The sequence below is a fragment of the Haemorhous mexicanus genome, chromosome 7, assembly GCF_027477595.1.
Source record: "Haemorhous mexicanus isolate bHaeMex1 chromosome 7, bHaeMex1.pri, whole genome shotgun sequence".
Classification (NCBI taxonomy): domain Eukaryota; kingdom Metazoa; phylum Chordata; class Aves; order Passeriformes; family Fringillidae; genus Haemorhous; species Haemorhous mexicanus.
The window spans coordinates 27,445,908-27,462,071 of NC_082347.1; the positions used below are offsets into that span (position 1 = coordinate 27,445,908).

The 16,164-nt window shown below is 37.5% G+C and overlaps 1 protein-coding gene across 6 annotated transcripts in view; it reads right to left on the minus strand.

Moving 5' to 3' along the window:
• The window catches only part of BLNK (B cell linker), an 88,609-nt gene that overhangs the window by 21,287 nt on the left and 51,158 nt on the right, over positions 1-16,164 (minus strand). For 4 of the 6 annotated variants that reach the window (XM_059851699.1, XM_059851701.1, XM_059851703.1 and 1 more), the window contains 4 exons: positions 8,574-8,639; positions 3,208-3,264; positions 1,125-1,174; positions 137-177 (listed from right to left, as the gene is read on the minus strand). In XM_059851699.1, coding sequence (XP_059707682.1) covers positions 137-177; positions 1,125-1,174; positions 3,208-3,264; positions 8,574-8,639 — 214 coding nt within the window. The remainder of the gene's footprint in view (positions 1-136; positions 178-1,124; positions 1,175-3,207; positions 3,265-8,573; positions 8,640-16,164) is intronic. The other 2 variants (XM_059851700.1, XM_059851702.1) reach the window with 1 other exon arrangement.

Here is a 16,164-nt window from a genome sequence, read left to right on the forward strand (position 1 = left end):
TAAACTGAGGTAAATAACATTTCAATAGTTTTTAGTTCAACCACAAGTAGATGATTTTAAAAGAAACTTTTATTATTATTTCTTGAGCTAACTTGTTGCCACAGTAACCTCCTACTAGCCCAAAATATGTACTTACAAAATCATCTGACCATTGTTCCTCTTCATTGTCTGCGTGCTCTAAACCAAACATTAGAATTATTTAAGGAGATGTAATAGTGAATATAAACGTTTGTCTTAGACTGGTTTTTCAATCTATAGTTACCATATTCAGTTAAAAAAGAGTGAGCAAAATTTCCAAACAGTTCTGAGTAACACATCTATTTGGACAGAATAGTAAATTAAATGCCTTTTTGCTTATTTTGACAAATTATTTCAGAACTGTTGGAAAAGCATTAGAAAATGACAAACTGTGTCTGACCAGCAGAGCACACACTTAACCCCCAGTGTCCTGCTAATGCATCTCATTTTTAAGTAGGGGTGACAATTTCTAGATAATGGAACTCTTGCTGACCTCTGGGCCCTGGTTTAGAGTTGGTTAAGTGTTTATATTAAACAGGGAACAGTTACCTGAAAAGTTCCAAACTCTGGCCTGCTTTCTTCTATTCTTATCTTAACAAGACGGCTGTTAACTTGTAAAAATAGCCATGAACTAGTTTGTGGGCAGTGCTGTATGATAACCAAGTAAAGGTCTACCTTAAAGATAATTCATGGTGATTCTACCTTTAAGACAATGCTATTAATGTAATGATTGCATCATAAAATAAGATTTTAAATCTGTAATGTTGCATCTGTTCAATTTCTTCTGTATTTACTTTCACAGTTTCTGTAAGGAGGGGCTGCATGCAAATTCTCCTCCATTTTTACAGCAGCCTCGATACAGAACTCTGATTAAGACTGATTTCGAAAGAGTGGTTACTTGCTACTCTTTATGCTGGCACAATTAATCATTTCTTTCTTGCCTTTCATTTCAGAGGTGTGAACTACCTTCAGAGTTGTTGATAATGGTATCTTGTTCTCTCATTAAAAACAAATTATGAGGCATTGTATAGCTGAAATACTGTTAGGCATATAGCTAGCAAATTAACACAGACATGGAGTTTAAATTTACATTAATGCAGTCTTACCTGAAGCATAATCCCTTTGTGGCAGACTTGGCGGAGGCTTTTTTTTTAGGCTGTAAATTATAATTATTACATTTATGATCTGATCAGTAACATTCACTAGAAAGGAGTATTAGCCAGACACATAAAAAAGCTGTTAACTAAAGATACCCGCAGCTAAAGAAATACAGATTACCATCACAGATGCTTAGCAAATAGCTGTAGAAGAATGCTTTCCAAAGCTACAAACTGATAAAATAGTAAAATAGAATCTGAGAATTTAATGTATTTTTTTCACTAAGAACATATGTTGAAAGGACAGCTTCTTTGCTCACCCCATGTCTTCTTCATTTCCAGAAAGAGATAAGATAGGGGGCAGAAATAAATGATGATCTATCAGAGGATGAAAATCTGTTCAGGTTCACAGAGGCTTTATTAAGACTATGGCATAAGAAAGTGGTGTAGCACTCTCCATTTGTATTTTTAGAACTAAATAATTTTGCATGCACTTAATTTGATGGTTAATATTTAAATGTATACCAGGTCTCTCAGTTAAAAAGATTCTACTTTTTATTATTTTATGATGTTATGTCCCTTTTTTTGTAATAACTGTTACAATGTCATCACACACCAAGTGAATCAAAAGATGACTGATTTGTAGAAATACTGAAAGGATCTTTTTGCCTATACAGGTAGGTTCATAAGTATGTGCACATATATATATATATATATATATATCTCTAACAAGCAGAAGTACACATATGTGTAAACACACACACACATATATATGTGTGTGTGTATTCATATATACTCCTCCTTACTAACTTGTAGCTGTCCAAAGAATACATTGAATTACAGTCAGTTATTTCATTTCCCTGTAATGAAAAAGAAGAATTTGGGTTTAAAGTCAAGATGAATAGTTTATGTGTGGCATCACAGGCCAGACTGATGCCTCTGCAGAAGGAAAAAACAACAACCCTTTGTTTTTAGTAGCCAGATAAAACATTAAGATAATTAATGACATTAAAATTATTCTTTAAAGTGATTTTTGAACATGGTCTGACAGCTTCCTTGTAGCACTGATGAGATCTCACTGTGGACCTGAAGCTTTGTCTACTAAACTGATGCCGTCACTCATTCTTCAGTCAGGTCCTAACAAATTCATTTGCAAAAATAAGCAAATAATTAAAAAAAAACCACATCCCCAAAGAATTGAAAATGGTTTTTTGGGGATCTCTGAGCAATAGCATTTACAAATGTTGTTTTACCACACAAATCTGACACTCAATATTTAGGTCCTGTTTAGGCTTGCTGCCTAGGTATCGTCGTTCAGGTACCACTTTTACTCAGGGTGGTGGCAGGCTGGCACTACCACATCAACTTACAAATTTTCCTGTCTGTTTTGAGAAATGCTTTGGCTACATCTGGGTTGAATTAATGGAATTCTGTTGCTCAGACAGTCACCAAAAACACTCCATGCACGAATCAATCAATGAATAAATGGTGTGGGTATTGCTAAAACTCAAAAAAGAGCAACCCCCCAAACCAAACCAGAAAGATTATTTTTGCAGTGTTAGCCTGCTTTGTTCATGGCTAACAACACCAGTGATGGATACCTGTCTCCTCAGAGGTTTTAACTTCCTGAGGCATAATGTAACTTCCTGTTCAAACAGTAAATTAAAAAGCATTCTCAACAGCTCTGCTCTGGTCTTCTGTCCAGGTTAGCACAGCCATGTTAGAAAGAAAATCCCAGGGCCACTGCCAGGGCTCATCTCACATCTTAGGAAGAGGAGACCAAGATTTCTTGATGTATTTTACAACACATCTGCAATAAGTTGTTCAGAAATGGTGAAGACTTTGAAAACAGTGGAACTGAGGCAACAGTAAGAGGCTGTCTGGGTCATGGTATAAAGTACATGGCTAAGCAATATCACACATTTCTAAGCTGATAAACAGAAATCTTCCACACTTGGTCCCAGGCCCTGTAAATCCTGGCAGTGGCCCTGGCAGAAAGTGTAAATACGTTATAACGAAAGCACACGAGGGAAGAACAGAGGTCTGTGTCTAAGCAGCCTATCATGCCATGTGCAGCTATGGAATAGCATACCGATCCCAAGTATCTTTCCCAGTTTTGTAAATTAAGGCCACTTGTTCATTTTGGAACCTGAATATCAATAGAAGAAAAGAAATAATGTTTCTGTCACAGAGCTGAAACAGTTCACGGCCACATCTATATTTGCTAGAATCTTTTCAAATATGCTATTTATTCTAAAATTCAAATCCACTTAAAAAGAAGTTTTCATGGTACTGGTATGATTTTCTGAGTGCCAGAACTGGAATCCAAACTCTTTTGAAGTCAGCTGGAGCTTCACTTTACAGGAGCCAGAGCTCTACCCTATGTGCAAACCACAACACAAGTTCAAAAGACACAACCCTACGCCAAGGCGTGGTTACCCAGCTACTGCAGACTCTGATCTGACTGTCCACACACATCCTTGCAGAATGGCAATTGACTCTGTCCTGCTCCCTGAAGTTAATGAGAAGGGACTGCAAGAATTAAATGCCATCCAACTGACCATGAACATTTAAATGTATTTAATCCTAGTACATATATTGGAGCTTCAACAAATAACCAGGTAGCACTTGAGACACTTCATATGTTACAGATGCTTCTCACATAAGAACAGAATGCAGGGTATAGGAATTCAACTTTTAAGAATATAAACTTTTAAGATAATAACTTTTAAGAGAATAAATTATTCCATTTTAAAACAATGCATTCCAAGATTTCCCCCTATAATTTGCTGAGCCTGATCCAACAAAACATTTAGGCATGTACTTAACTTTTCTGACATATCTGGTCCTGCAGGAGTTGCAAATATTAATTACTTAGAATTTGTAGCACATTTTTGTTTTCCTGCATTAAGTGAAGAATTTTAAAATGAACAGCAGCAGAGGTCTGGTGTTTTGCTCTAGCAATACTTGTTTTTTTTACAGACTACACCCAGAAAAATAACCAAACACACATATTAGTAGACTTTTACACGTAGCACTTAAATTTTCCCACAGGTGTATTTCCCTACTGGTGTTTCTGCTCAGTCCCTCAGCATTTAAAATATGACTGAAAACTCCTTGTTTTCAAAAGTCCCTTGCTTTTTTGTATTGTTAAGTCTGTACAAAGTCCACTCCCTTGTTAGGAACCATTTTAACATAATAGTTTTTACAAAAATTATACTGGTATCTTTTCTGCCCTGAGTATTTCTAAAGATTATAGTATGTATTAGCTTTACATGCACTAGAACATCACACTTGTGATTGCACAATTAATTAATTGAACTTTGCCAGAAACATTTTCAGAGGTCCAAAAGGTGCGATGAGAACAGATAAACATTTCCTGAACTGTGTATTCCTAGTGGAAGAGTTTGTCATACATTTGGAATTATGCAGCAAATGTACAAGACAAAATTAAAGAGATTTTTTTCTGAAATTGTAATTACGACTCTTTCACATACGTTCTAGCACAAATGTGCTATGGCAGTTAGAGTAATAAATATCCTGACACTCAAAACATTCTATTCAGTTACACAGTAATTTTCAAGTTTCTTAAGTATAACAATTAAAATTAGGTATTACACTATTTCCTGTTTTCTTTTTCTAAGCATGGTACAGCTTGATTTTGGTACTTTCTCTCACTGCTTGGTTCATAAAATACTGCTTTTCTCTCTGCCAAGGGTTTGATCATGAATGTCTTTTAGTTGCAGCTATGCAGGTTGAACAGACACTTAGTGACACAACTACTTTTCTGCCTGAAGTTACTGCCTAAATTAAAAATGGTATAGAAAAATGGACCACACAAATCTGAAGCAAAGACTTACCCAACTATAAAACTGGGTAAAGTATCTTTGTTCCATTTTCCAGGTCACATGGCAAATGTTTAAGAAATGGACACATTTGGACAGTGTGCAGTCAGAACCATGAGTACAAATGCATGGTTTCTGATGGCTTTGTGAAGGATGGGATATTACAACACGGAGAATAAACTGAACTTCTTGTTTCTTATTCAACACAGTAGGTCAGCACATACAAAACTTTAGGTGAAGTCCTGACTTTGCTGTGCACGCAGTGTGACTTTTAACACCCAACTTGAGTGGAGCCAGGATTCCACTGAACAAAGCCTAGAGGCTTAAAGCTTATGATGTACAGATGAGTGCTCTGTCTTTACAGCATGTTTCAAGCACAGGCCACCATCCTACATCCTGAAACCTATGATTGCTCTGCTTCCCTGTTCTGTATTACCAAGGATGTGAGTATGAAAAAAATGCCCCCAGCTCTCACTGTTTATCCAATGCTGGCTGCACTCATTGCTTCTACACCTGAGTACATAATCCTCCTTGACACTGTGATCTGCACAGCAGCTGGGATTCAGGGCTGTAAACAGCTTTGCATGTGATTAAGGGCAAGCAGGTGACAGCTACCCTGCAGTGGCCAATATTTCTACTGCCAGAAAACATTGAGTTGGAATGGGGAGCAAACAAGAAATTTTAAACAATGAAAAAACAACCTTCCTATTTCTTTCCTGCGACCAGGACTGCTCAGCCTGCTTTCCACAGACCTTTAAGACACACATGGATAGTAGATGAATTCCTCCCCACCTGGACCCCACAGATGAACTAGACTGGATAGCAAAGGTTTTGAGACACATGACCTTTTACATTTCTGCATAATCAGGAGCCAATCCAGATTTTAGAAGTGTTTAACAAATACTGCTAATAAGTCATTAGTTAGTCCCTGCATTTCACGAGTATTTGATAATTCTTTCAATATGTAGCAGAGGCTTACAGCATACATCTGGGTGACAACTTTAGGCTTCAGATATGCAAGTACACTATTTGAATTCTCTAAAATTATTTCTACTTATAATAGGCTTGATTTTGATTTTCTTTCCCAGCATATGGATCAATCTATGCTACACAAAGCCCATTTTAAAGTTTTCCTGCTTCAGTCATGTTTAGAACCTTGACATTTAATAAAATAATCCTTTAACTGAAATGGAAGTAGTGATCATTGGGATAACCATGTTTTAGAGAAAGAAATAAAATAATCCTTTAACTGAAATGGAAGTAGTAATCATCTGGATAACCATGTTTTGTTTGTTTTTATTAACAAAAAGCCCCCAAAGATTGCATAGTAAGGAACACAAGCAGATCTAATTCTGTAAAGCTTAGCACCTCTTGTACATATCCTTATCAGTGCTGTCAACTCATGCTTTTATTGCAAGTCTCATTATGTGCTGGGTTCAAGACTTGAACTCTGAAGTCATGTGCAAATATTAGAAATTCTTCAATTCTTAAAAACTAAATTTCTGATCTTCATAACTGCAAAAGCAATTATGATGACTCAGATGAATCACAGTAACATCAGAAAGATTATTATGCTTTTATACCTTGTGTTCTTATACCTATGAGATCTGACATGTGAGCTTTGTGCTGCAGTCATACTTTGAGTTTTTATGAATCTGCTCTTTTTTATATATGTATCTATTTATTTATTTATTTTTATCTTGAGTGAATCAAAGAATTATAGTGCTATAGGAGCAATCTTTGACACTTAATGATGACCTTCTGAGCTTCTGCTACATTTGGTTCATGTTACTTCTCCCTTTTCTGTTCTTCCCCTCTTTAGGTAAGACACGCAATTCAGAGCAACCGATTACCAGCAGAATTCATGTTCAGGCTACTATAGGAGACACTTTGTAGCCTCAAATGATAAACCTTAGATGCTTCTGTTGTTTCTGTCATCTTTCCTCTCTGAGGCTTTTGAACTGAGTCCACTGGAACATTATTAATTTACAGTTAAACAACTATTGTGAAGTAGGAAGTCACCCTTTATTAAAAAGCAACAACTATAAGAAACCCTCTTTAACCCCTTCCCCTCCAAAACCCCACCAAAGCCTTGGTAGCTCTTCCCTGTCAGCAGGTCCCAGGTGAAAATAAGTTTTTTGTAGATGGATGGTGAACACAGTGGTCACCATGTTAAAAACAAAGACAAATTAACTTAAAACCCCAAGTAATTGAAAGAGGGACATTTTATGGGAAACTCTCTTTTGTGCTTGCATGGAAATAAGTATAGCAAGTGACTGTGATTAACTGTGTACTGCAGCAATCTTAGAGTGAAAGAGGAAGAGTAAACGAAAAAAAAAATCTCAAAAATCTGATAGATCAGGTGTTTTACCATCACAGCATGCTCAAGGTGTGTGGGCAGAAAACACAGCTGTGGAAATGAGAGCACAAAGGGGGGCTTGGAGGCCAAGATTACCCCTCTTGCCTGGGGAACAGGAGAGCTGGGCAGTCCTGCTGCTCCTGGGAGTGAATCCCCTGCTCTGGCAGCTGCAGCAGCTGCCCACAAACAGCAGCCCTGCCCGGGCTGGCAGCAGGGCCAGGAGCTGAGCCAGCCTGGCTCTCCAGAGCTCCGGCACAGCCACACCTGGCAGGGCCCTACTGCTGCAGCCAGCACCTGACTGATCACTTCAGCTACACTGAGAATTAGCTGCTTCCCTTGAACTCAGCCATCATGGTCCCTCTTTAAGAACAATTTAAAACAATGCTTTCACAAACAATGCTTTATGTAGAAGAGCTGTATTTCTAGAATTTAACATGGTTGTCCAGGAAACACTGCAGATAGGTGTTGTAATTAACTTCTAAAAGTACTTAATACTTTTGTTGCCAAAGACCCATGTAAAGAAACACATCTGAATGAGAAAATCACATCCAAATGGAATTTCAATGCAAATGAGCTGTTGCATTAAGAAAAGTGTGCTAAATAGCTAATTGCTTTAAATAGATGTTTGTCTGGAAACAGTGAATAGTGTATTCATTTGACAAGGATGCAAAATTACTGGAATTTCTTTCTATGTATAAATACATATGAATATTTTATAATACTTTTATGCCCGTGACACAATCTGCATGCTGTTCCGTGTATCTTACTAGAATAAGGGTGCTAGGTAATGCCGGATTTTGTTTTATGAGACTGAAACACAGGAGGACTTTGCATTTTTATGGGAATTTTAAGTATGATGTCTGACCAGTTGGTTCAAGGTGGAACTCAAATTCAACTTAATTGCAGCAGGAAGCCTAAGCAGTTGCCTAAGGAGAAAGGCACACATGCAAACAACTAGCTAGGACCATTCCCACCAAACATTACAAAAAAAAAGCTCTTCGCTCAGATTCTGTTTTTTTTTCCAAGGCTACAAACACAACCTATCATTGGACTCCAGTTCTGCAACTCCTTTATGATAGTCTTAATACTGATGACAATTCTGCAGGTCGCAGTCTGAACCAAAGCTCTTGCCATGCACTGAAGTGCATCCCTCTGGAACGACATGGTCCCAGCACTAAAGTACTATACACAACTCTGCTCGTAATCCAAACTTCCCCACACTGATTAAACTAGGGACTGGCATTGCAAACTTACTTTTTGAACTTGTTTATTATCCCACTTTCATTTTTCTTGATGTCATGCACCATCTTTTGAAGCTTCCTGTAAGATATTAAACAAAGCTGGCATTAATTTACCAAGTGGTTGAACATTAATATAAATTAAGAAAAATACGCTCAATATATCTTCAATAAGTAGTTTAATTGTTAAATCATTTGTGCATGAAGTCTTCCTTCCTTTTAAAGAGCTCTTTAGCATTATTTGTTATCCTTCTAAACACAATTAAATAGAGTATAAACAATCAATTTAAGAGTAAGTGCATCAGGAAAAAATAAATCCTTGCCTAAATTAATAGTTTAGAATATTTAAATGTAGACATTTTATCTAGAACTGACTTAAAAACTCTGCAAGGCTATAATGGTGATGCCCTCTGACTTCTGGCCATGGGACATGGGACACTTAAGTATAGTGAGAATAATGGACAAATAATTCACAAGCACATCTTTAACTCCTGGTGAAATCTCAAACTGATAATTTACAGCAAAATTATATAGTGTTACCTGCTAATTTAAAGAAATGAATTACTTCCAGTTGTGAGAAACAGGTGTACAGCAAAATGCTCCAGAATTTCCAACAACAATATACTATACCTCTAAGAGCAGCTTGGATTATTATCTAAACTAACCAGATACATTAAATCTGAGGTGAAAAGCTCAGAAGAACTTCTGCTTTTTCTGTTGTATTTGTTGGGGTTTTTTTCTTAACAGATTCAGCTTCTGGTTCTGCTTGAAACATCAGAAATAGCCATCATCTGCAGTTTGCAGTTTCTATGCTGTGCCCCAGCTGGCACCTGGCAGTGTCTATAAATGAAAAGTAATGAGGAATGAAAAGAATGAGAGGAGATCTAAATGGTTTAGTTCTAGTTTGGGGAGAATGGTTTTAAGTGTTTGTGTTTCTTCTAAAAGGCTTGCCAGACTTCAATTAGGGATGGATGTCAGCATCAGTTATATTTCCTTTGTTGCTTGTCAGAGATAGAACTCACCAACAAAAACCTAATTGTAGATTTCTATCTGAATATTGCTTATCACTGGTACTAATATCTTTACATTAGCAAAATTATTATTTTTTTTAAAGGTGGGCTTTTTTCATGTTACTGGTTTAATTCTATATTGTAATTTATTTGCTAAAAAATCTTCACACATGCATACAAATAAGTACAAAATTGCTAAGTACAAGTACTTGAATTAGTTTGCTTTTCATTTGATCATATTTAGGTGAATTGATTAGATAGAGCATCATGGATCTTCCATGAATCTTGAATAAGGCTACAGTTTAAAAGATTATTTTATTACATATTTATATTTAGAAAAGGTGCATTTAAATTAGGAAATCATGTGCACTGATGCTCTTATGATATTTTTTCCAAGTAGATGGACTGAAATGAAAACATTCCCATTTTTTGCATAGTCAAATTTCTTAAAAATCTGTGTCTCTTATTCCTTACTCTTTTTATGGAGGCATTTAGGTTTCTAATTACAACTTTGATAAATTAGAGAGTACACTAATATGCATTAGTGTGAATTTCTTCAGCTTTTAAAGTTACATAGCTCTTTGTAGGAGTTGTTAAAATACTTGTTTTTTGTCCCTGGAGAATTTAACTTGTCCGAAGCCTGTGAGAGTAAGCAGATAACCAGTGCACTAAGTGGGAAGTGAAGGAAGCCATCAAGCACAGCTGATCTCCTGTTTAAGAGGAATCCCCTTCCACCAATAGAGTTGAATGAGCTGCAAAAACCAGTCTGTTCCGTCAGCTGGAGGCTGAAATTTCTTTAACTGCCAGGCCATATAAAAGGCAACAACTGAAAAGTTTTAGGAAGAGCTGTCTGACTGATTTGTGATCTCAGAGAGACAGAGGAAAAGATGAGAGGCAGACAGAAAAATCTATGGCAAGTGGGTTCTCCAAATCTTCAAGCACTCAATCCCAGGCCCAAAGGCCATTCCAGAGCTATGAGGAAAGTGAAACACAGAAGGGCACTTACACACCTCGAGTTTTGACTGAATCTACATATCTGACTAGCAGTAAAATACTTCTTGTATGGCTCTCAAATACTTGAGACTGCACTTCAAGAAAAGGGGTTTGTTGAGAGAGGACCTCACCAGAGCAGCAGCACCAAGAGCACCCAGGCAGGGGGGCTCCCGCGGCCCAGTGCAGGCAGACCTTGGGTCAGGTACAGAACTACAACCTCCTCCTTCTCAACACCTGAGTCAGGACCTCATCACCAACTAATGTTTGTTCTCTAGTGCTCTCTTGGGATGAGCAGATACTAGAAATACTCAAGGCCCTCCATCAGCTAGTACTGTAAATAAAAATAATGAGTAATGCTTGTCTTACTTTGCATTGCATATAATTAAAGATAATCAAGAGGTAAAACTTAGAGTTGCTTCTTTAACTTCAAGCTCTAACTCTTCATTAAATCTGTTTGGGATCTTTTTATGCAAAATCAGGTTGCAGTCTGTGTTACTGCTAATCTTTAAAAACACATTTCAGCAATAGATATTTTGAGATCCATTTTAATTGTAACTTGCGTAGACTGGATGGGACCCTTTGATCAGGATCTCATGGCACAGAACAGATTTTCAAAGTTCTGCAGATAGTAAGTTTGGAAGTCTTGGCTGTAGGTGCTTCTAAAGAGTTTTAGGTTTCTTACAAGTACATTAGAAATTCTAATGGAAGGAATAAGAAAAGGCAGAAACCTAAAACAAAACTCTTTTTAGCCCTGTGTTGCTATTTTTGTACCAAAAACTCCAGTAATTCAGAATTATCAGATCAAATGACAAAGGGGTCAGTAGCAGCGATAAGTACTTGAAGGAAGGTGGAAAGTTTTCCCATTATAAATACCATACATCCTGAAAGAAGGATTTGTTGTGTGCTTGCTGCACTGTAGGACTGGCAGAGCTGCCTCAAGATAAAACAAAATGAAACAAACCCACCCTCTCTTTGATCTGGTCACAGCACAGCCTATGAGGAGTACGTGATGATGAAGTGAGGATGATGGGTAGACCCAGCCTGTGACACATCCCCACCTTCAAATATCACCTGGAAGCCTTTGGCTCTCTGGCATGCACCCTATCCTACAAATGCTTTTCAAAGGCAAAATAGGTTTTAAAGAGAAAAATGAAGAAGAATAATGTGTGTAACAAGTTTTCAGCTCAGATGTGAGATGAGGGACAGAGTCCCTAGACTTGAGAAACAGAAGTCTGTCTTCCTTTCAGACAGCTTTGTGTAATATGGAATTCTCACACCATTTAGACTCGTTTTTGAGAAATTGTATTTACGGGTATTATAAACCTGTAATTGCTTTACAAGCAATATTGATTCGCTCAACATTAAGGGACCTGTATGTTCCTTCTCCTCCTCCTCACATCAGTTAGGTCTTCAACTGATGAAGTTGAATTGGTTTTAAAATAGTAAAAATAATTTAAAAAATAAACACACTGTAAACAGACAATCTGCATGTTCTTCTACCTTTTTGGGTATATCTGTTTCTCACTGACAGGACAGCCTGCAGAGAGCCTGTACTGTGCCTAGAAAGTCACATTTTCTGAAGATTACTTTGTCCATTCACTTTAAGCAAGACTGTGGGTAGATGTAGCACTCACTTCTGGCTTAAGAAAGGTGGATCACATTAAAACAAAAAAATGTTTTTCAGGGTTTTTGTTTGTTTGGGTTCTTTTCCAGGCAAATTTAAATACTTGGCATTAGAAACCTAGCATGGGATTTAGTAAGTGCAAATTTAGACTTAAAACAAAAAAATCTCCAAAAATACCCACTTGCCTCAGCTATAAGGTTTTACATGAAAGAATCACAAAACAGAAAGCAAGGAAGATTATAACAAATTCAGAGAATAAAAGCTAAGCTATTAGAAGGTACAAAACAAAACTCAAAGAGCAGAAATCTAAAAATTATAACAGATACTTCTGTTAATTAAAAAAAAACCCACATTAGAATATGAAACTAAAAGAACAGCATGTCCATACCCCTCCTTTATGACTTTTCACAGCACAATTATCGCACCACCTTTTCCCCAGCTGGTCTTTGTTTTGTGTTTCTATTATTCTTCAGTTTCATAAAGAGCTATGCAGGTGACCAAATTAAGAAAGTAAGTTATTGTTTCTGGACAAAGGGAAGACTCCTGCTTCCTTTTGGGGGGAGAAGCTGCTTACCTAGAAGGGGATTTGTAAAACTACCACTTGAGATTTTGAAAAGCATGTAGCTCTTATGTTAAAATATCTTCTCAAACTGAATTAACAAACCAGAAAAGGACCACCTTTCCTATGCCAGGCTTCCATGAAAGCAATGCTCCTGCCATGGTCTTTGTGGAAGAACATGAATTTTGGTGAACTGGGTGTCTTCTTAAGATGTATTTCATATTACTTGTCACTTTTGTGCTTCAAAGACAATGCAATTAAATGTTATAAAACAACTCTACCCCCTTCAGCTTCACTTCTAATTCCTCAGTAGAAAGCAAAAAGAAATACCAAATACAGAAAGCATCTAATTCCTCATTAGACCTCCTTCAGTGCTTCAGATCTCTACATGCACACACCCTTATATCATATCCTACCTGGAACAGCAAGGGTGGGAGTCATTTGCAAGGAAGTGCCAGGTTGCATGACCCACCTGGGTCACAGTTGGTGTTTTCTAAGGCTGTGATATGTGAAAGAGAGACAGCTGAATCCTTGAGATGCAGTCAGATAAACCACTTCAGTAGTTACTGGTCCAAGGTAGGGCCTTAGGGCCCCTCATCCATTCTGGGATTTTATCCACCCCCTGCAATGACTTTCTTGGTGGGAGAAGAGGAAGTTCGGAACTGGAGGAGGTAACCTGTGGCACCACACCATCCAGTCAAGGCACTGAGCCTTTGATCTTTATCTGTAAAGCTATCTCAAAGCTGACAAGAGAAGTTCAAAGAGGTTTGCTTATTGGGAGAAGTCAATTACAGCTACCGATCTGAGAGGAAGAAGAAACAAGGAATTGTTCTCACCCGTGTTTGGGAGATGCACAAGGGGAAATGACAATAGTTTATATTCATTTTGACAAAAGTGTTGATTTCTTAAAGTCTCAGAAACATCCTGTTCTGCTCACTTTTGAATCATCCACTGTTTTGCCTAAAGGCAAACCCTGTAGTTAGAGCAGGGGTGTGTTTACATGGTACACACAGAGGCACAGAAAGGCTAAATATTGCTTGTATTTTTCATCTTCATTTGTCCTCTACATAATCTTTACAAAAAAGCTGTCAGTCATCCTTGTACTGGTAAGTGCCAATATTCACTGAGTTAACAGAAAATGTAGCATGTAAAGGAATAAATACATTCTTGACAGAAATCATGCCTAACATGAAAGTAAAAAGTGTAAGTACTTTGGGGTGACTGGGAGTTCTGCATATTGAAAGAACCCATTCTAGGTTTCCAATGCTAAGCATTTGAATTTGACTGGAAACAAACAAACAAACAAACCATCCAGGGTTTGCACACCTCTTCCCTCTTATGCAGATTGTTCTCCCCTTTATCCCAACTGAATAACAGTGACACCATAGGAAATACAGAAAAGAATGAGGTATTACACTCTGTAAGTGAATATTACATGTCACTCCTTGACATAAAAAGATAAGCTATGTTTTCTGTTCTGCAACTGACCTGCTCTGTTTTGAGCCTTTTTTCTGGTTTGCTGATCTTTTTTGCACCAGCTCTCTGGATGTCAGTTAATGGATTAAAAACCAAACCAAAACAAAAAAACAACTCCCACACAGAAACCACATTCACAAGACTTACTCCACTTTTCTTGAAGGTTTTCAAGCAGCAGGAGGAAGTTCAACCCATTAGGATACTCTAAAATACAGTTCCAGTTAAGACTAAGTGAGTGCTGTACCTCCCTGAAGGATTAGTACCCTATAGCCTGGCCACTGAGGGAGAAAAAGGGCAGAAATTTACAAGACTTAAGTGGCTTTTATATTTCAACAAGAAGAGGAAGGAGAAAGGCATTGTAGGGAAATGAATAAAGACAGGACCTAGTATGGATCCATAATACTCCCACTGACAAACACTGCTGTACTTGGGCTGAAAGTGTTCTTGCTCAAGCTACAGAAGCATTATACCCATCATAGATGTGAGGTGGCACTGACAGAGACCTAATGGAGGCTGCTCATGGATCAGGTTTGTTTTCTTCTGAAGCCAATCAAATTTTGTTAAACTCTGGAGAAATTCCCTGGCTGGTCCCTAGGTCACTTTAATGGAGCCCACGTGGGCTGCTACTGAAAGGGGAAATTCCACTCCTCTCTGCCCTCTGTGCTTCCCCAGCTATGACAAATCATGGGAATTCCAGCTGGGAAACTAACTTCTTTATTCTTTTGCCAATTTAGATATCAGCAGGATCAGACACAGCTCTGCCACGTGGTCATTGGAACCCTGCTGATAGTGAGAGGGCAGAGTGAGCAGGGGCCTTGGGAGGGTAGAAGAAAGGGACCTGCTCTTTTGGCAGCAGCTCAGACTTATGCCAAATTCAACTGGCCATGTAGCTACAGCTCCAGTAGCACTTTGCTGCCTCTGTGCATCTTGCAGAGATGCCTACAGCATCCATATTTTAAGACAGGAAGGAAACATTAAGACACATGGTATAGCCTCTTCTATTAATAGCTTACTTCACCTGGTTTGCCCTTGAATTAAGCTTGAAAAACATATAGTCATGTTTTTCATATTACTGCCTCATAATAGATATGAGTACATTATGTACTCATAATTTACATTTCACATTTACATATAAAATACCTTATTTCAATTATTTTTAAAGTATTTACTGTGTAGTAATTTATGTTGAGGTCATAAACTGGCAGCATTGCACATCTGGCTTTGCTTATGTGTGGAAAATAAACTTGTTCAAAATGTATATACTAACCAAGGAGGATAAAGATGCTAATAGAATTTTCAAGCTTCTGTTACTCCTCAGTAATTTATTACAGCTGGCAAAAACCAGACATATTGCATCCTCTTACAGTTTACCAAAAATCTAAGATGATACCCTAAAGCCAAATGGGAAAGTACTGTCCCTTTTAGCCACTGTTTTCCATCAATTTTTCAATTCTCTTGTCTGCTGAGCATATAAACTAATATGGTTTTCCAGTGGGGCTTTTCTGTCACGATTTATGATTGCCATATTTGCCTTCCAAAAGCAAAGCATCTATCACATTTTAATGTCCTGTGCATTATGTAGATTTTGAATGATTCTGTAAAACACAAAACTGTTTTGTTCTGCAATCAACATATACTGGGTACCTGCAATATCATGTTATGATTTAATATCTAGCACTCCACACAGCTGTGTGGGGCACATTTATAAACTAATAGTAAAAAAGTTTTGCCACGTTTGCTGGGATGTTGTTTTTTTCCCCTTGGGCATGAAAATTAATTTATTGGGTTATTTTCTTGGTTCTTAATAATTTATTAAGTTACTAAAAAAACTAAAAAAACCACCCTATGTCATTAGATCAAATCTAAATTATTTGCTTCTGCTGAGTAACTGGCAGTTGCAGGCCAAGGACGGTGTCACTTGTCATTGCTACGGTTGACAAATGCT